General features: G+C 37.3%; 1 protein-coding gene across 2 annotated transcripts in view; it reads left to right on the top strand.

Annotated features, from left to right (window-relative positions):
* The window catches only part of SCIN (scinderin), a gene marked incomplete at both ends in the record, with an annotated part of 77,537 nt that overhangs the window by 26,022 nt on the left and 29,597 nt on the right, over positions 1-21,918 (top strand). For both annotated transcript variants that reach the window (XM_080701952.1, XM_080701951.1), the window contains one exon: positions 3,651-3,800. In XM_080701952.1, coding sequence (XP_080558078.1) covers positions 3,651-3,800 — 150 coding nt within the window. The remainder of the gene's footprint in view (positions 1-3,650; positions 3,801-21,918) is intronic.

The following is a 21,918-nucleotide window of genomic DNA, read 5'->3' as shown; positions in this document are numbered from 1 at the left end:
ATGTCACTTGTATATAAATGGAAGCATGGAGTAAGATAAAAATAATAAAATATTAAGCATAACACATTATTGGTTTTTCTGTTGAATAAGTAGTTTTCTGTAACACTTTGTTTAGTGATTTTTTTTTTCATACTGGGGGTGAAACCAAGGGGCTTTTCTACCTCTTTCTGGGCTATACTCCCAGACCTATTTTTTATACTTTATTTGGAAACCGGATCTCACTAAGTTGCTGAGAGCCTCACTAAGTAACTGAGACTGGTTATGAACCTGTGCGATCCTCCTGTCTCAGCCTCTCAAGCGCTGGGATTGCAAGCGTACGCCACCACGCCCAGCTTGTTTAGTCATCTTTGAGTTCAGAGGAAAACTCTTTGCTTTTGAAAGTTTTACCATTTTAATGAGTGTTTTGTATACATGTTCTTACTATTTTAAAGGTAGAAATTATGGTCTGTAAGCAATGGTGAGGAATATTTTCTACAACTGAATTTACCTGTAAATTAATAGGTAGATAAAAGCTACCTACTAATAAGTAGTAACTACCTAATCGTAGGTAGTAATATTATAGGAAATATTTTGGGATCCACAGACTATTGTAAAATTCTATGTCATAAATAATTACATTAGTGAAATTATGATCTGCAAAACAACGTACACACATTTTATCCAGCTTCCATGATGCTTTATAGATGCCAATAAAATTTAGTGATTTTTATATAATTTCTTTGAAGTAAATGAGAGGTCATTTCTACAACACAGTGACAAGAGCATAAGTATCTGTTAGATGCTTATATAAATAAGTATGTAGCAAGTCAGTTATGAAAGTTGCTAACAAGTCTGAGAAATCTAGAGAGCTCACATCTGATCTACTTTCTGTATTTCACTGTACTAGAAAACATAATCGCTAGACGTTTGCTTTCTCAGACCTGCTGAGGAAAGAATTATTTGCAAAATATCATCAAATAGGGTAGGGAAAGAAATCTGAGCTGAGACTCCAGGCTGTAAGCAGCAGAGCAGCCTGCTGGGCTCTGTTGGTAGTTGGATGTCACAGATTCCATGCTGTGCATGCCCAGGGTGACCTGCTCGGGGTGATGAGCAGTGGTTCTAAGTGGTTGAATGCTAGCATCTCCTGGAGAGCTTTCAGTAAAAGGTTGCTCAGAACATATCCCAGAGTCCCTACACTACAGGTAGAACTCAAATCTCTGTATTTTTAAAAGTTGCCTTTCTACTCCACTATTTGATATTAGTGTTCTGTGGCTAAAAGAGTGGACTAATTGCTGGAAACCATTTGCTTTCTCTCTTTGCAGCTGCTATCCTTGGCATGGTTACTCAAATGGCCTCATATGTGAGGCCATATACTCAAATGTGAGCCTCATATTCCAGTGCTCAGATGTAGAAAAGAGGCTAGAGGGGAAATAACAGAAGTGTGTTATTCTGTTAGAAATAGGAGAGAAATATACCTTGACCATATTAAACAACTAAGTAATGTTCTAGAATGAAAGGCATTTCAAGGTATAGTTCTTTTTATTTTTTATAAAAGTTTGAATTCCTAAAATGTATATTTTATTCTTAAAGAGGACTATGGATTTAGTTAATCAGAACATGATGGAAAGGGTCACAGAGATGGCCCCAAGCCTATGTTTTCAAAGCTGTGTCCCCAGGACCCACAAGAGAGTCTACCCTATTTTAGGCATGCAGTAAACTATTTTTTTTTTTTTTTGCATTACTGGGGATGGAATCCACGGGCATTCTACCTCTAAGCTATGCCTCCAATCCTATTTTTTATATTTTATTTTGAAACAGGGTCTCACTAATTTGCAAAGGGCCTCACTAAGTAGCTGAGGCTGGCCGTGAACCTATGATCCTATGAGCCTCCCAAATGCTGGGATTACGAGTGCCACCACACCCAGCTAGTAAACTATATTTGAATGGAGAAATGACTCTGGACTGAGAATGTCTTATAATCAGAGAAAAGACTTTCCCTGAATGCTTCAGTGCTGGTTTATTTATTTTTTGTTAATAATTTGTTTTCTAAAAATTGCAAGCCATACCCTAAAGTGGCAGCCCATGCTAGTCTCCATCACACTTAACCACTATGGTAGCCACCTCTCCTCAGTTGACTAGATGAGACATGTGTGGAAATGGAAAACCAAGACTGTTGCAAATATATTATTAGCAGAGTTGTCTACATTTCAATCTTTCTCCTTGTTAGTCTCATTCATCTCCGTATTCCTAGCCTCTACCTCATTATAGGCACCCAATAAATCAATGTGACATTGGCCATTGTGAGAGGCTCTCTTTTTAAATATTTATGATCCCCATTGGTTACAAACATGCATATGTTTTTTGTTTCTACTTAAATATAACTATATTATTCTATGGCTCTGTGTGTGTGTGTGTGTGTGTGTCTGTGTGTGTGTGTGTGTGTGTGTATTACTGAAGATTGAACCCAAGGGAGCCCTACCATTGAACTACATTCTAAGCCCTTTTTATTTTTTATTCTAAGTTGAACAAGCTGGTCTTGAACTCTTGATCCTTCCTACTGGGATTACAGAAATGCACCATTGTACACAGCTTTTATTTTATTATTAATGATATTCTTTTAGTAATTTTCTTCCTCAGTTTTAATTTTTTTCTCAATTTTTATTCCCATAAGAGGAGTTTACAGGTAACCGTGTAATGATTATTTATTTATTTATGGCACTGAGGGTCGACTCCCAGGCATTCTAATTCTCAGCTACACCTATAGCCCTTTTTATTTTTTCTTTTGAGACAGGGTCTTGTCAACTTGCTGAGGCTGGCCTTGAACATATTATCTTGTTTCAGCCTCCCAAAGGCTATTCCTTTGTTGATGGCATTTGTTTAGTCTTTGTTATAGCCCATGTTTGAATCTTTCTGGAGTATAATTTTGTATAAATGGCTAAGTATTGAATTTTTCTATGTATAATTTATAAGTTATAGTATTAAATATTTAATGTTTCTAATACCTCACCAATATAACTATATAGCATTAGAAATCTTTGTAAATGGGTTTTTCTATTTGTGAATAATTTATTAAAATGAGTCCTAGATAGTGATATTACTGGATGAAAGGTTTAAACTATTTTTATGGATCCTGAGAATTATTAAGTTGCTTTACATATGTTAGTTGATTTAGCCATTATGTTATATATATATAATATATATATATTATATATATACACACATACATACACATTATGTTGATAAATATATGTAATTTATATTTGTCAATTGGAATAAATGAAAGATGGATAAGTAGCTTTTTATGATCACCCTGAGTATATTTCTTTGACAGATTTTTTACTCTCTCTGAAATATGATAGATTTATTATTTTAAATTTAAACAATTCATATAAGTTTACTTTTGTAAATTATAATTAGTAGATTATATATTTAAAGAATGATGAGATATGTTTTTATATTTTCTATTAGTAATGCTTTCTTTTTATTAACAAGTGAACAGGGTGGAGTGAGATATAATTTAAATATATACAATTTTATATACCTCACCAGTAGTAAATTTTAATTTTCTTTTTCATACCTTTTTGTTTTGACCTAATTCCTCACAGTGAGTATTATACCAAGGCTAAATGTCTTCCACATATATTTGAGGCCAAAATATCTTTTTCTTTTAGGAAATTTACCAGTGGTGTGGCTCCTCCTGCAACAAGTATGAGCGTCTGAAGGCAAGCCAGGTTGCCATTGGCATTCGGGACAATGAGAGGAACGGAAGATCACAGCTCATCGTGGTGGAGGAAGACAGCGAACCGCCAGAGCTTATAGAGGTTTGTCAGAGGGTTACTGCTTCAAGTCCCATGAGTGTGTTGAGGAGGGGAGGCACTTGACAAATATTCCTTTTAAAATTAGAAAAGGTCGGGCTGGGGGGTAGCTTAGTGGTGGAGTGCTTGCCTAGCATGCCTCAGGCTCTGGGTTCAATCCCTACTGGGAAAAAAAAAATTGTATTGCCCGGCCTGGTGGCGCACGCTTGTAATCCCCGTGCTTGGGAGGCGGAGACAGGAGGATCGCGCAGGTTCAAAGCCAGCCTCTCTGGCTTAAGAGACCCTGTTTCCAAAAAAAAAAAATAAATAAATAAAAAATAGGTCGAAGAGTGTAGCCCCAAGGTAGAAGGGTTTCCAGGAACCCCAGTGCTACCAAAAAAAAAAAAAAAAAAGAAAAAAAAAAAAGAAAAGGTCATTCAATTTAAAATTGTAAAAATACAAATATAGCATGGTTAACCTGGACACTCATTGTTGGGGGGGGGGAGGGGAAGTGGGGGAAGAGGGTACCAAGCATAACCTGAATGTATGCCATTTCCATTATGTTCCATATAAAAAATAAAAAAATTAATTTAAAAAGTAAGGTATAGATGGTTTTACTGGATTTTTAGTAGTCAGAATAACTCTGTTAACAAATTAGACTTTGAAAACTTTCCTAAACAAATTCTTAACCTTTTAATATTATTTTAGGGCTTCTGTTCTAGAGATATGACTAAGTCTTCTAACCTTCCTATTTGGAAGCAAATATTTGTAAGATGCATTTCTTTATTTCCTTTTTCCTTCCTTCCTTCCTTCCTTCCTTCCATCCATCCTTCTCTTTCTTTCTTTCTCTTTCTTTCTTTCTTTCTCTTTCTTTCTTCCTTCCTTTCTTTCTCTCTCTCTTTCTTTCTTTCTTTCTTTCTTTCTTTCTTTCTTTCTTTCTTTCTTTCTTTCTTTCTTTCTTTTTTCTTTCTTTGGATTGAACCCAGGAGCATTCTATCTCTGAATCTCATCACCAGCACTATTTTGTTTTTAATGTGGAAACAGGGTCTCACTAAATGCTAAGAGTCTTGCTAAGTTGCTCAGTCTGGTTTGAATTTGTGGTCCTCTTGTTTCAACCTCCTAAGTACTGGGATTACAGGCGTACACCACCTGCCTGGCTGTAAGATGTATTTCTAATGGACTGTAACCCCTGTTTCAATAGCAATACAATAGTCCCCTTTCATTTATGGGGAATATGTTTCAAGACCCACTGTGGATGCCTGAAACCATGCATAGCACCAAACCCTATGTATATTATGCTTTTTCTGCTACACACATACTTACAATAAAGTTCAATGTATAAATTATTTGCAGGAAGAGTTTAATAACAATCACAAATAACAAAAGAAGCCAATTATGATAGTATACTATAAAAAAGGTCTGTGACTGCTTTCTTTCTCTCAAAATATGCCATTTTCTATTTGTTATTTTTGGATTGCACTTGACCCGAGGTAACTGAAACCTGTCAAAACTCATCCCTGCTTTTCCATGATTTCTGGGGGCCCAGAGCAAGTCCCTTAACTTTTCATTATCTTTGATTCCTCATTCATAAAGTCAGAGTTTGGACAAAGTTGATCTGTGGCCCCATTAGTTTCAGTGATCTGAGATTCTCCTTATCTCTTAGACAGTAGTTGTGTTTAATTACCAGTCATGTGACACAAGTGGTCTGTTCTGGGAATTGAAGCCACTGTGGCTGAGGGGCTTAGCCGAGTGTGCCCACATTTGGTGTTCTTGCTTATCAGATTTCATTTAAAGATGTGAAAAAATGGAAACAGCCAATCAATACCTTATTTTGTATTATTAAAATAAGAAAATGGAAACATGAAGAAAAAAAGTATGTAAACATACAACCTTATTTTAACATATTAGGGGTGGGGTAAAGGGACCTAATATTTAAGATAAACTCCTGTCTGGGTTTGGGGGACTATTTGTTTGGGCTTTATGAAAAAATGTTCAACATCATTAGCAATCACAGAGATGCAAATCAAAACTATAGTGAGATTCCATCTAACCCAATTAAAATGGCAGTCGTCAAGAAGTCAAACAACAATAAATGCTGGCGAGGATGTGGGGAAATAGGAAATCTGTACTGTTGGTGGGAGGGCAAATTAGTGTAGCTGCTATGGAAGTCAATGTAGAGATTCCTCAGAAAACTGGGAATGGATCTACTGATATGATTCAGCTCTACCACTCCTGAGTATCTTTCTAAAGGGACTGAAATCAGAATATTATAGTGCTATGTGCTTATCTATGTTTGTAGCAGCACAATTCATAATAGCCAAATTATAGAATTAACCTAGGTATCCGTCAACAGATGAATGTATTACAAAACTATGGGATATACGTACAATGAAATTCTACTCAGCAATAAAGAACAAATAATATCATTTGCAGGAAAATGGAAATTTTCCTGGAGAACATTATGTTAAGTGATTTTAGCCAGTCACAGAAAGTGAAGGGTCAAATGTTTTCTCTCATGTGTGGCAGCTAAGGAGTAAGTAGGATACTAGTGGGACTTTAAATAATGGAGGAGAAGCCCCAGTGAAGCCACGAAGATAGATGAAGGATTGAGGGGAGAGAGAAGTCGTGAAGGAAATACTTTCAGTGCCATTATGTGAGAATACCTATGCCCACTCCATATCATGTGTGAGGAAGAGGGAGTAGGGAGCCACAGAGTGCCATGTGCATAGATGTCAGTATCACTATGACTACATTATGATGGGAGACTATAATGTATCAATAAAAGCATTAAAAAGGTGGGGGGGAAGGAAAGGGAATAGCAATGAGGCCAAAGTAAATACATATTTATAAAGTTAACAATGTAATAATAGGTAATGGCTTAAGTAAAAAATCACTAAAAAAGGCACCTAGAAAGCACCTACTGTGTTTCCAGGTGATACGTCCAGTGCCTAAACTGCATTATATTTGACAGTTCTCTCATGATGAGCTGAAATGAATTTTTCAGTGAGATTCTTTGTTAGATAAGAAGAAGCACTGTTTTTTTGTTTTGTCCTAAATATTGTATGGCAATAGGAGTAAGTGGTTATCTGATGAGTTATGCACCGACAATAGAAACTAGTGTGGCTTCTAGGCTTTCATGGTATTATAACTATAATGATAGAATTTAAAAAAAGTTTCCAGCTGAATGTGGTGGCACATGCTGGTAATCTTAGTTCTTGGGAGGCTGAGACAGGAAGATCATAGGTTTGAGTTACCATAGGTTCATATGGTAACTTAGCCAGAACCTGTTTCAAAATAAAAAATGAAAAGGGCTCAGGATGTTAGCTCAGGGGTAGGACACAATCTCCACTAAACACACACACACACACACACACACACACACACACACACACACACACACACACACTTCTGAACTTAAGTGAAAAAATACAGCTTTATTTTCATTAACCTTTTAACTAAAATGTGACATTTCCTCCAATTAGGAATGTGATAGACAAATCATAGTAGCATATGCAGTGTCTGTGACTTTTTAGATCATAATGTAGTTACTGTGGATAACCTCAAAAATATCCCTTAGGTTTAAGCAGGCATGGCGGTGTATGCCTGTAATCCCAGCTACAAGGGAGGCAGAAACAGTAGAATTCAACGCTACCCTGGGCAAATTAAAGAGATCCTGTCTCAAAATAAAAATAACACAAAAAATGGCTGGGGATGTAGCTCAGTAGTAGAACACTTGTCTAACATGTGCAAAGTCCTAGGTTCAATCCCTACTAATACACACACACACACACACACACACACACACACCCACCATGTAGTTATATCACTTGGTAAATCACAGTTAATTAGTTCTCCTGCTTAATAATATTATTTAATGAGTTGATGAAGAAACATATTACTTTATCATGTTTCTTAAAATGTACTTAATACTTACATTCCAATATAATTAGTTTCTGTTGTAATATTTAGGATTTTATTTTATGCATTTAAAATATTTTTCTTAAGAGGAGTCCAGTAGGCTTCAGAAATAGTTCAAAGTGGTTCACATACACACTATTTTCTTGTTTAAGATAATGAAATGTGATTTCTTTTTCTGAGACAAGTGCAACTGAAGTTTTTGCTAGAGGAGTCAAAAAATCTAAACATCTTTCAAGTCATCTTTTCCATTTTACCTTTTAAGTGGTTCATTTGTAAGAGGATCTTTACAAAGTTGACTTTAAAAACTTTGAATGTTCACATGTGGAGGTAATGTTTTGAAATCAAGGACTTTCAATTAGGATCCAATTATCATGACTGCATTTGATGCTGAATGTTTCTAACACATGCAAGTGCTCAGTACTGAAAACAGTGAAAAGCAATTTTTCTTTATTAAAAGAACATAAAAATAAAAGATTGGAATAAACATACAAATTTAAAAATGAATTTTTAGTTCGAGGCATTTCAACAATCAATCGCACCATTATTTTATACAAGTTTAATATGCCTTACCTCCAGGGTTTCAATGACTTTCTCCTTCAAACCAAAATACAACGTGAAAGTGGCATTGATGAGATAGGGCTTGGAAGCAACAGGCATCAATTAACTGGACCCAGGGGTGGGGAGGGAACAGGATGTGTGGTCGCTCTCTTCTATATTTAGCACTTTTAAAAGCTCACACACCTAGCTGTGAAAATAAGCCTGTATGTGGCAATAACTAAAGCTGTTAACTAAAGTCACATTTTACTCTATGCTTATTTTCTCTTCAACTATAAAGAAATCTATCATGAAAGTGCACATGAATTAATAAAGTTTTTTGATGGTTTTACTTTTCATATTAAAAAAATATCAACAAATGTGAAGGAAAACTAAATAGCTCACTAGTCCCCAGGCCCCAAACTTTATTCATTGATTCTACTTTATTTTTTTTTTTTCACATTTGGAGGGACAATAAAAGATCCATGGAGGGACCTCTCTATTATATAATTACAATGCACCAATAAATGTATTTAAAAATTTCCTAAAGAAGAGGATAATTTATTTGACTACAGACTTCCATTTTTAAAAGATAGCATCTGGTGTTATGAATAAGAGAACTAAGACGGAGCAAGTTGTTTGAAGCTACAGCAAAAAACAACTAATTTTTCTAATCTACAAAGCCTTTTAAAATATAATGTAAGGGACTTGTTAAGTCTGTAATCACTGTAAATACTGGTGGTGGATATTAGCAGTAAAAGTACCCCAGGGAGATGGTGAGCAGATGCTGTGTTGTTGAGTCGTTGGGTTTCTTGCCTTTATAAACACAGCTGTAAGGCTCCCTAGGAAGTTTTATGAGAAATCATTGTTTCAAATATGTGGACCAAAAAAGACAATTAGGAGGAAAATTAGAATATCATATTGTGTCTGAGTTAGTTATTATGGAGTACTGAATTAGCTCACATTAGGTTTAAAGTCTCCTTATTTTATTGTCTCTTCGAGATAAGTATAACCAGAAAACAGAAGAGTGATGAAATTAATATTTTAGACTATTTGATATTGCCATAAAGACTAGATGAATTTCAAAAATACCTTCTAATGTGAAATTTGTGTGTCTCTTGTATTTATTTATTTATTTATTTATTTATTTATTTATTTATTTTGTGGTACTGGGGATGGAACCCAGGGGCCTTCTACCTCTGGGCTACACTCCCAGACCTATTTTATATTTTATTTGAAAACAGGGTCTCACTAAGTTGTTGAAAGCCTCACTAAGTAGCTGAGGCTGACTTCGAACCTGTGCGATCCTCCTGTCTCAGCCTCCCAAGCACAGGGATTACAAGCATGCGCCACCACGCCTGGCTGTGCCTCTTGTTTTTATAAGTTATAACTGACAACTTAAAAATATTTTTTTCAGTTATTTTCTTGGCACGATGATTGGGTATGGAAGATGTGCAGGTCTAGGCATCTGGAATTGGATAATTCAGAAGGTTCTTAAGTTATCCTTAAGGATGTAGTATGCAAAGTCTATTTAAGCTAAGAGTAAAATTTTAGTCATATTTCTTTAGTCTGCCAAATTAAACTTATATCTTATTCAGTACTATTCTGGGACATTGACTATATAGATATAGTTATAGATAAAAATTTATTAAGAAATATATATTTTGTGATACTGGAAAAATGAGCCCAGGGGCATTATACCTCTGAGGTATACCCCAGCCCTATTTTATTTCTTATTTTGAATATAATCTCGCTAAGTCTCTAAGGATCTAGCTAGGTTGCTGAGGCTGGCCTCGATCCTGTGATTTTCCTGTCTCAGCCTCCCAAGTACTGGGATTATAGGCTTGCATCACTGTGCCTGACCAGACACTGCCTTTATATTTGTGTAGTCCCCAGAGCTCCCTCCAACTTATGGCTATTAAAATTTGGGTAGTTAAGACAATTGTGAGACATATGGTACTATAAACTCATTTATTTGTTTTTATGTTTTTCAGCACTTTGTTTTGCTTTTAAAATTCCCCTGTGTTTTAGATGATAGTGTTGATGAAGTCCATGCTACTGATTAAAATCAATGTGAAGACCAACTTCAAGCTGATTTTCATTTGTACAGGAATAGCTCGTATTTAAATAAGGATAATCTGTACAAGAGCAGTTCATATTTAGATAAGGATAATTCACGTACTTTCCTAGTGTTTTTTCTTCATCTAGTTATAATTAACCTGTTGGGAAGTAGAAATAAAAATCTGGGTTTATTAATACTTAATGGAATATTTTCCTACACATCAGGCAGATAGCATGTACTTCAGGTGAAGGCACTGCGCACCATCGGAAATATAAAGCTGATGTCTCAAAGCTTTTATTCCATGAATAAAAATGCATGTTTTTAGGAGTTGTAGCTGGATACTGCCATCTGTAGAATCATCCTCCCCAGGTCAGAACGCCCTCTCAGTTAGCATCCAGCAACCACAAAAGGCCAATCCATCCCCCACTCTGTAGCAGCAAACACTACTGTCCAATAGCCATGACCACTTTGCTAAGCCATGGATGCCCACCACCCCAGTGCAGCCTCTTTTCTTTGGAAATGGCTGTGGCCCCTTCTCACTGGCCCCTTCTCACTGCTGTGGATTAAACCGCACGTATTCCATGAATTCCAAGGAACCTCACAGACATGGAGTTTTTTTTTTTTTTTTTTTTTTTTGGTGGTACTGGGGTTCCTGGAAGCCCTTCTACCTCCGGGCTACACTCCCAGACCTATTTTTATATTTTTATTTGGAAACAGTGTGTCTCTTACGCCAGCGCGGCTGGCTTCGAACCTGCGCGATCCTCCTGTCTCCGCCTCCCAAGCGCGGGGATTACAAGCGTGCGCCACCACGCCCGGCCCATAGAGCTTGTTTTTGAAATCATTCATTATATTTGATGTGTTCTCCAAAATTTAACATCAAAGGCTATGAGCATTTCTCATGCTTCTGAAGAGTTTATACAATTTAAATTTCATAGAAATAATGATTTTGAATTTTGATAACATTAGAATTGGAATGGATATACGTTTTAGCATGCAAAGTAAATATTAAGAAAAATTAAGCCGGGCGTGGTGGCGCACGCTTGTAGTCCCAGCATTCGGGAGGCTGAGACCAGAGGATCATGGTTCGCGGACAGCCTCAGCTACTTAGTTAGGCCCTCTGCAATTCAGTGAGACCCTGTTTCAAAATAAAGAATAAAAAATAGGGCAGGGGGTGTAGCTCGGAGGTCAAATGCCCCTGGGTTCCATCCCCAGACCCATACAAAAAAAAAGAAAGAAAAATTAGATTTAGAAAACTTAGAATCTTGTCAATATTCCTTAAAGTTTCTCTGCAGAAATATTTGTTTCATAGAATAATCCTGGGTTTACTGAATTTACATGGATTTATATTTTAATCTTTTAAGTAAAGTATGGCTATGCATTTAAATCAAGCACGACTATTTTATTTTTATTTTATTATTTTTTGTGGTACTGGGATAGAACCCAGGGGCTTTCTACCTCTGGGCTATACTCCCAGATTTATTTTCTATTTTATTTGGAAACAGGGTCTCACTAAGTTGCTGAGAGCCTCACTAAGTAGCTGAGGCTGGCTTCGAACCTGCGTAATCCTCCTGTCTCAGCCTCCCAAGCGCTGGGGTTACAAGCATGCACCACCATGCCCGGCTTCAAGCATGACTATTTTAAAAATGATACTACCGAAAGGAGGGAACATTATTTTCTGGGGCATGATCTTTGATTAGATTAATCATTCCTGATTTATCTTTGTAGAATGGTATCAAGTGAACCATAGAAGTATGAATAATAAGCCGAGCGTGGTGGCGCACACTTGTAATCCCAGCACTTGGGAGGCTGAGATAGGAGGATCATGCAGGTTTGAAGCCAGCCTCGCTGGTTTAAGAGACCCTGTTTCCAAATAAAATATAAAATAGGTCTGGGAGTGTAGCCCGAGGTAGAAGTCCCCTGGTTTCCATCCCCAGTACCACCGAAAAAAAAAAAAAAAAAAAAAGAAAAAAAGAAAAAAAAAGAAGTATGAATAATAATGATTAAGAGCAGTTGTAAAAATCTTCCTACTGAAAATTTGGAAAAATGTCTACAGTTCAGTATTTTTAAAGGATTTAAAGCTTTGTAGATAAATAACACAAACGAGAAAAAATTGCATTGCTTCTTAGCAACAGAAAACAAGCATGCTGGTTTTGAGCTTCTCAAATGTAAGACCTAAGGTTGTTTTGTGCGTTTATAATTTCCATATAAAAGACTCACTCATTTAATTATTTTGTGTTGCCCTCATATTTATTTCATTGTTAGTTAAAAGTCTGCATTTTGTAAGAATGGAAATTTGAGTTGCGTGAGATATGAATTTGGTCAAGTGATACACTAAACACTAAGAGACAACAAAAAAGATTTAGTCAGAAAAGTACACTTGGCTTACATGTGTGTTTTCCAAGTAGTTTCAGACTCTGTTTATCCGCCCTCTATTTTTCTGAGGAAGATCTCAGAGAAATCGAATAATGTCTAAAATTTTTGTAATTCTTTATTTATATAGCATAATTTCTGGTACATAGGAGATGCTCATCACGATTTGTCTTCTGAAGCTGGGCGCGGTGGCACATGCCTATAATGCCGTACTTGGGAGGCTGAGATCGGAGGGTCACAGGTTCATGGCCAGCCTCAGCAAATTAGGGAGACCCTGTTTCAAAATTAAAAAAAATTAAAAAAGGTGTCGCTTAGAGGTAGAATGCCTCTGGGTTCAATCCTTAGTACAAAAAAAGCATTATCTGATTGAAATTACACTATTATATGCCAGGCGTGGTGGTACACACTTGTAATCCCAGCACTTGGGAGACTAAGACAGGAGGATTGTGGTTAGTTAAACAGCCTCGGCTACTGTAACTACTGTAACTTAGTGAGGCCCTTTGCAACTCAGTGAGACCCTGTTTCAAAATACAGAATAAATAATAGGGCTGGGGTGCAGCTGGAGGTTTCCAAATAAAGTATAAAATTGGTCTGGGAGTGTAGCCTGGAGGTAGAAGGCCTCTGGGTTCCATCCACAGTACCACCAAAGAGAGAGAGAGAGAGAGAGAGAGAGAGAGAGAGAGAGAGAGAGAGAGAGAGAGAGAGAGAGAGAGAGAGAGAGTGAGTCCATTTACATGTTTACGACTCGGAGGTTTTTTCTGTGGTACTGGAGATTGAACCCAGGGACATTTTACCTCTGAGTTACAATCACACTCCTATTTTATTCTTATTATTTTTTATTTTGAAGCAGAGTCTTGCAAAGTTGGCAAGGTTTGTACCTGTGATCCTCCTGTCTCAACCTTCCAAATACTGTGGTTACAAGTATGTGCCACCATGCTTGGCTCAAAGTTGGTTTTTTTTTTTTTTTTTTTTAAGATAAAGGGACCCAAAGTATTTTCTACTCTCTCTAGATTAATCCAGAGTCTGCATTACATGTACAGAAGAGATAAAATATCAAAGATTCAACAAATGAAAATCTTAACTTTCTTCTTTTTGTTGCATTGTAATTAAATTATTTCTTCCAACTTCCTTTATAACAATATTCAGTATGCTCTTCATACCCAAACTATTATAGTGACAAGTAGTACAGACTGCAAGATTATGAATCTTTCTAGAACATTACAGTTGCTATAGCTATTTATGGCTACCATTTATTGACGAGCACTGTTCAGGTACCACTCATTTTAAGTCTGCTATTTGGAATTTCTAGCATTTCATTCAGATACCCAGCTCCTCACCAGTTCATCCAATGGCGTGTTAAAATGTCCTGAACAAAGATAAATTCGCATAATAACAGCATAGTCAGCCATATGCTGAAGTAAGGTGATTCAATTTCAACTAACCTTCCTCTTTGCCACACCAAAGTTTAACACGAGGTCGTGTGACCTTATAGAAAAGGTACCACTTTTATATCATCAGTTCAAATTAATATCACTCGGCAGTCGTTTCTAAATGTGTAAATTTCCTCTTTAGTTTTCAGTGGAAGTGTGAGCATGGCATAGGTCCTATTGTTGTATAATATATTAATATATAATATATATAATATATAATATATAATATATAATATATAATATATAATATATAATATTATTAATATATAATATATTAATATCAAAATTAATATATTAATATTATATTAATATATTATATATAGGTATATAATATATTATAGAACCCAGGGGCATTTTACCTCCAAAGTATACCCCAGACCTTAATTTTGTTTTTAAGTTTGAAATAAGTTCTCATTAAGTTGTTGATGACCTCACTAAGTTGCCTCAAACCTGCAATCCTCTTTTCTCAGCCTCCCAAGTACTGGGATCATAGTCAAATGCCACTACAGTCAGCTTGTCATTCCATTTCAAATGTGGAAAAAATCACAATCCTCACAGTAGTGCTCCTTATAGTTCAGGCTGCCTAGTCCTGCCTATGGTGGGATGTGTCAGAAAGACAAGAAAGCAATACGCAGAAACGAGGAGACCTAAAAGTGAATGTTGGATGTCTCTGTTCCAGTACTGATCAGATAGTAAGGTCCAAAGTGGGCTTGAGGTCTTACAGAAGAAGGGTTAGTGATCCCCAGAAAAGGCAGATGGCCTAAAATATTTACTTGAAATTTGCCCTGGGGCAGTTTCCAGGCCAGCAGACCCTGAACTTACCTAGGAGAGATGTGCAAGGAAGCTAACGTGAACATCAGAAGTGCCTGGCTGGCCTGCCCTTACTGTTGAGATGGATGACCTGGGTTGGCAAAGTGGCTGCCATAGGACACTTGAATCATATCACCAAACCAGCCTGAGAGGTCTCTTCAAACATACGGTGCTTCTTCTTCAATACAACACATCAGAATCTCTGGAGATAGCACTCAGACATCGGCATGCTCTTTCCTAACTGTCCAGATGGTTCTACTGTGCGGCCAGTAGAAACGACTGCTCTAGCTCAGTAGCTTGGCGTGTCTGGCTGGTGTATTTTAATAACTGCGTGTTAGCTCACTATGTTTAGTGATTTACTAGTTAACTTTCTTAAATTTGGCTCTCATTTGCACTAGCAACATTTTAAGGCTCAGAAGTGTCAAATGGTCAGCAATATTTTAAGACTTAGTAGCGACAAATGGTCTGTGACAATTGTGTTGAACAGCACAGATATAGAATAATTCATCACTGCAGAAAATATCCGACTGGAGAGCTCTGAGCTAGACGATTAAGTAGCTAAGCTTCTGCAGACACCCCATTCACTTTCTTCTTTTATCTAAACGTGTGTATTGCATGATTTTCTTCCTCAAAAATACCTTTACCCACTCCTCAATTTACCAGATTCTTTATTTAGTGTACCAATAAGGGATAAAAGAATTTTAGAGTCAGGGAAGCACATCGGAGAGAGAGAGAGCAGAGAGTAAATATTGGAATTTCATTTCCAGACAGGCGGAGCTGGCTAACGAGGCCACAGCCCTCCTTCCTCAGAAGTGCCCATGTGTGGATCCTCCCCATCATCAAATATTTGACTTACTTACAACACAACAGGCCTGGCAGCAAGTACCATAACATGAGAACTTACTTGACTTGCGCTTTATTTCTGCGTTCTGTATGCTCATCACCTACTGATTGTTTTTCCGTGAGGGGAAAGAAAATAAGACTCCGAAATTACCGAGCAATTAGTATGTTTGCTCCTGGTACCCGAGAGCTTACTCTGCTTATAGTGAAAAGAGAAGAAGAGCCATCCACATTAAAATAATTGAGATAAGAATGGACACTTCAATTCCTTTATAGGAGCTCTGAAGTAGGAGTTAGAAGGCGTGGGGTTTGCATCCTTGCTTTAGTATTTGAGACTCGGTGCTAAGGCAGAGCTCTAACCTCTCGGCCTCATTTTCCTAATCTACCAAACTGCGTTCATTGTAATAAGGAACCTCCTGTCTCTCAGAGTTCTTGTGAAAAACACCGGAGACCCTCTATGTTAATCCCTTTCAATCTTGACACCAACTCAGAACATTTTTCTCCAGTGATCTGGTTTTTTAAATTATATATTGTCTTTCTTCTGGGCACATGTCATCTCTCTTTTCCTGTGATGTACTTCAAATACTTACTGTGAAGTGGACTTGGCTATATAAATTGAAGTTAGGGAAAGCACATCTTGAGAGCAAGTGAGAGGAAATGTTGGAATTTCATATCAAAATAGGGTGGCGTGGATAAAAGGCCCAAAATAAAGAAACAAAAACAGATGCACAGGCTGTGAAAACGAAGGATCAAAAGAGTGCAGCAATTTGTTGCTTGTCTGCCTTGTACACCCTTCCTTCCCTCCTTCCTTCCTTCCTTCCTTCCTCCCTCCCTCCTTCCCTCCCTCCCTCCCTCCCTTCCTTCCTTTCTTCCTTCCTTGTGCTGAAGATTGAACCCAGGGGCATTCTATTTTTGAGCTATACCTCCAGCCCTATTTTTAATTTTTTATTTAGAAATGGGGTCTTACTAAGTTGCTGAGGCTAGCTTTTTTTTTTTTTTTTTTTTTTTTTGCACTGGGGATGGAACCCAGAGGCTTTCTACCTCTGGGCTATACCCCTAGACCTATTTTCTATTTTATTTGGAAACAGGGTCTCACTAAGTTGCTGAGAGCCTCACTAAGTAGATGAGGCTGGCTTCGAACCTGTGCGATCCTCCTGTCTCAGCCTCCCGAGTGCGGGGATTACAAGAGTCCGCCACCACGCCCGGTGGAGGCTGGCTTTGAACCTGTGATTCTCCTATCTCAGCATCTTAAGTATTCGGGTTACAGGCATGCGCCACTATGGCCAGCTTCTTTCCTCTTTTTTATAACCCCCACCCTACCCCCACCCCCCACAGAGACCTAGAATTCTTAAAGAAAAAATCACTCTGGGTCATGTAGGAGAAGGAAATTAAAAAAAAAAAAAATGAAAGCACTAAAAGTAGTCCTGACACAGGTCATGGAAACTAAGAAATTTTGAGCCACATAATTGTGCAGCTGAAGCTGCAGTTGTTTATTTGCTCTAATTATTTAATATAAATTGCTTCAGACTTATTTTGAAGCATTCTCTCATCGAAGGCAGAGTGAGCAGCAGAAAAGAGGCTGACTTAGGTAGAGAACAAAATCATATTTCCATGACTTTTCAACTTCTTCAACGTAGGAACGGTGTCTTATGTTGCTGAATATTTCCATTGCTTTGCTAACAAAAGAGAGAAGAAATGAGCAAATATATTCCCATTTTTTCTATACATATAGATCTATAACAAAATAGCAGTTGTGATTTTAGGAACCACTTAATTCCTTTAATCCCTCCCTGGAAATTTTAGGCCTGCGCCATTGTCGGATCTTTAACAAATGTTTCTTTGATCAGAATGCCTAGAGCAGTTATGAATCCAATAAGAATAGTTATTATCCTTTGATGGACTCAGTGGCCTGGGAACTCCAACGTAGCTTGTCAGTTAAAATGAAGTGGTGCTACCCATTTGAAATAAGAAAATGCCTACTGGGTTTATTCTACCGGGTGAAAACAAAATAAACCAAAACACTTATTTATTTTTGGTTTTATAAAAATTTTTACAATTCTATTTATTAAAGAAATAATGTTTATTGTTGAAATTCTACAAAATACTTATAATCAGAGAAAAATTCACCTCAAGTCCTACCTTTGAGGAAAAAAGGCAAATTCTTTAAATGTTTTTATATGCATATTACTGTGCTTTTATGAGAGAGTTCATACAGCAGTTAATGCTTTACAGCCTAAATTTTTACTTGAAATATGAACATTTCCTTATAAAATAATTCTCATAATATTTTAGCATCTATATAGTTTTCCACTGTAAGGATATGGCCCAGTTTATCTAATCAGCCCCTTGCATAATGGGCATTGAGATGTTTTGTACTTTCAAATATTATAAACTGTTGTGAGGAGCATTTATCAAGTATGTCTTTGTATACATTTCAATTATTTAATTAGAATAAACTGCTAGAATAGAATTAGTGGGTTAAATCATTGGCATGCTTTTTTTCCCCTTTATGTGGTGCTGAATATGAAATTTAGGAGCATCTACTTCTGAGCTACACTCCCAACCCTATTTTTTTATTATTTTTTATTTTTGGTGGTATTGGGGGTAGAACCCAGGGGGCATTCTAACTCTGAGCTACATCCTCAGTCCTATTTTTTATTTTTGAAACAGGGTCTCACTGAGTTGCAAAGGGCCTCACTAAGTAGCTAAGGCTGTCCACGAACCGTGATCCTCCTGTTTCAGCCTCCCAAATGCTGGGATTACAAGCGTGCGCCACCACTCTCGGCTCCTATTTTTTACTTAAAATGAGGTCTCACGAAATCACAGAGGGTCTTGCTCAGTTGCTGAGGCTAGTCTTGAACCTGTGATCCTTCTGTCTCAACCTTCCTAGTACTGGGATTATAGGCACATGCCACCACACCCAGCTCATTGGCTGGCATGCTTTTAAGGTTCCTATTAGCTACTGTTAGAGTACTTTCTAGTATTTTCCTTTTTACCAGAATGTCTTAGAGAATACGGAATCATTGTCACTGAATATTATCAATTTTCTCTTAAGTCTTGACAAGATTATGGGTAAAGGAGTGTTGTGTTATGTTGCATTGTTTGATAGTTCTTTCATATTTCTTGATTAAGGTTATTTAATTAATTAATTAACTTATTTATTTATTTAGTGGCAGTGAGAATTGAACCCATGAGCACTCCAAGCTATAACCTCAGCCCTATTTTTTTTTCTTTATTTTGAGACAGGGTCTCACTGAGTCTCAGTGACTGCAATCCTCCCGTCTCAGTCTCCCAAGTACTGGGATTACAAGCGTGAGCCACCACACCCGGCGGTTACTTATTCATTTAAGGGCTATTTGCCTACACAACCCTCTGACACTGATATGACAGAATTTTTCTGTGTCAGCCTTTAATGGCCACAGCATGAGGCTGATCTATCAAGAAAGGGAAGAATAAAGAGGAATTGAAGAACAAGGAAAATGAAGCTGTACAGAGAGGCAGGAGAACACAATCATTATATAGAGTATTTGCCATGCAGTGTAACTATTTAATCGAATGGGAGAAAAATGGTCCCTGTATCATCTCTGCCATGAAGTAACTTCTAATTTATGTTGAGAGACACTAAATGACTTGAGTGGAGCCCCTTTGTGGTACCTGCCCTTGGAAGCACAGGGTATAAAAGCACACACTCCAGAGCTGGGGTGCAAGTCATTGACTTGCTGCGTGACTCTGGGCAAATTACTTACTTAGCCTGTTCCATCAGGTGTAAAGTGGGATAGTGATGGCACCAACTCATGGGGTTGTTAGGAAGATAAAATGACCTAATAATTGTAAAGTGCCTAGAATGGTGTGTGGTACCTCATGGTATGTAAACATCTGTTAAATAAAACTAAAAAAGTGCCCATGCAGCTGAGAATAAATACAATATTTATGAAAGGCAATAAGGTATAAGTAGGTTCCGATACATGTGGTTTAGACAAAAGCAGTTCTTCAGACAGAAGAATAGTTTTCAAAGTAGTAAAATCATGAACCTCAAACAAATACAAACCATCTACTGTCAGATACTATATTCAACTCATCATACAGGAACCAGTAAGATACTATAATTCATTCAAAGGAGAATCCAAAGAGCAGGCAAGTGGATGAGCAAGAGTGGTGAAATGACTTTGCTAGCCTCTTGTAGAGGGCAGAAATTATTTTTATCTCCACTAGAAAAAAATTCCTGTGCATCTCTAGGAACAAAAATGTGATGCTACCCACCTTCTGTTGAACTAGAAATAGTTTAAAAGAAAGGTTCAGAGCACTAGTATCAGGTCACTGGAACGACACTCACGACATCATCTATGGAAAGAATTGTCTTGACCAATTGGAAAACCTGCCCAATTTTCCTTGATTTAGGAAAGTATGCAACCAATGATTCAGGGAGCACCTGAAACTACATTAGAGAATTCTGTGTGGAAACCTCAGCCTTAGCTGTTACTAGCTCTGTGAAATCAGCATTTCAAATAGGTGTGATGGTGTACATTGTAATCCCACTGGGAGGCTCCGGCAGTAGAATTGCAGGTACCCGGCCAGCATCAGCAATTTAGTGAAACTCAACAACCTACTGTGCTTCTGGGTTTAATTCTCCTTTCAAAAAAGAAAGAAAGAAAGAAAAAAACCCAAGCAAACAAAAACAAAACAACAAACCCATGTCATTTCACCTCTTTGAGCATGAAAAATCTTTCTGTAAGATTAGGATAACAGTATCTAATTCATGAAAGCTCTTATAAGGATGAAATAGTATGTGTCTAAAGTTCCTTAGACTCTTAGACTTTGGTGTGACTCTTAAACATTCAACCAATAGTAGTTATTATGATCTTAATTATAATTAGCTGAACCAAACAAAGAATAATTGCTCAGTTTTCTTTTGCTGCACTCTGTACACCTAGGTAGAGGTTAGGTAAAGCCCAGGGGAATTAAGGGACATGGCTCCCACAGGGGATGCCATGAACACGAGCCTGGCTGGAGAGGGCATTAAGGAGAGGATGCTGATAGATTACAAAGCGTGGATAACATCCAGCCTCTTGAGGTAGCCTCGGATCCACACAGGGGAGTTTTGTGTCTGTATGGTAAGCACCTAGTTCAGAGTCACCTAGAATGCAGACTCCTGATCCTTACCCTAAATTTACTAATTTAGTAGCTGGCAGCTGGTAATCTGTGCTTTACCCACATGCTCAGAAGTCGTTTATGCAAACAAATTTAAAAACTACTGCTGCATATACAAGATTTAAGTCTTTTATTTTTATATTAAATCTTCAAAGTTTATTGAGATATGATTGACAAATAAAAATGTCTATCTAATCTAAGATACATAAGTAATAAGTAATGTTTTGATATGCATATACATTGTGAAACAATTACCATAATATTAAGCTAATTCACATATTCATCACTTACATAGTTACTGTGTGTGTGTGTGTGTGTGTGTGTGTGTGTGTGTGTGTGTGTGTTGAGAAGATCTACTTTCTTGGCAAATCTCAATGTACAATATAGTATTATGAACTAGAGTCACTATGCTGGAGTTTGTCTCCAGAACTTACTCATCTTATAACTGAACCTTTGTACCCCTTGACCAACATCTTCCCACATGTTCACCTGCTTCTGAGTCCAGCTATAGATTTCACACATGAATCAGATGGTGCAATATTTTGCTTTGTTTGTCCAGCTTATTTTATTTAGCATACTGTCCTCTAGGTTCATATGGGTTGTGGCAAATGGTGAGATTTCCTTGATCTAGAGTCATACTCATAAAACATAGGCATCATGGGAAATAAAGAGCCTTCAGTCCAGAGTACAGAATAACTTTTAGAATGAAAAGCTGAGGTGAGACTGCAGGCAGCAGAGAACTGATAGGAGAGACTAACCCACGGCAAGAGGGCTGAGGCCGTCCGCCAGGGTCTGAATGAAGACGCAGGAGGGATTATGACTCCAACCATTATCACAGAAGGGGAGAATGAATGACTGAGTGGGCAGAAGATTCAAAGTGAAGAAATAGAAATATTTACAACTAATTTTAAGTCCCAGTGAAGTATAGAAAAGAGATAGGCTGACACAAATGAATCGAGAATGGCCTGTTTTGAGAAAATAAATTTACTTTGGAACATGTTAGGTGATGGAGAGATATTGAAACCAAAAACTT

This window comes from Muscardinus avellanarius, assembly GCF_963383645.1.
Source record: "Muscardinus avellanarius genome assembly, chromosome: 9".
NCBI classification, from domain to species: Eukaryota; Metazoa; Chordata; class Mammalia; order Rodentia; family Gliridae; genus Muscardinus; species Muscardinus avellanarius.
The sequence above is the reverse complement of the archived record's forward strand: the minus strand, read 5'-3'. Positions and strand labels throughout refer to the sequence as shown.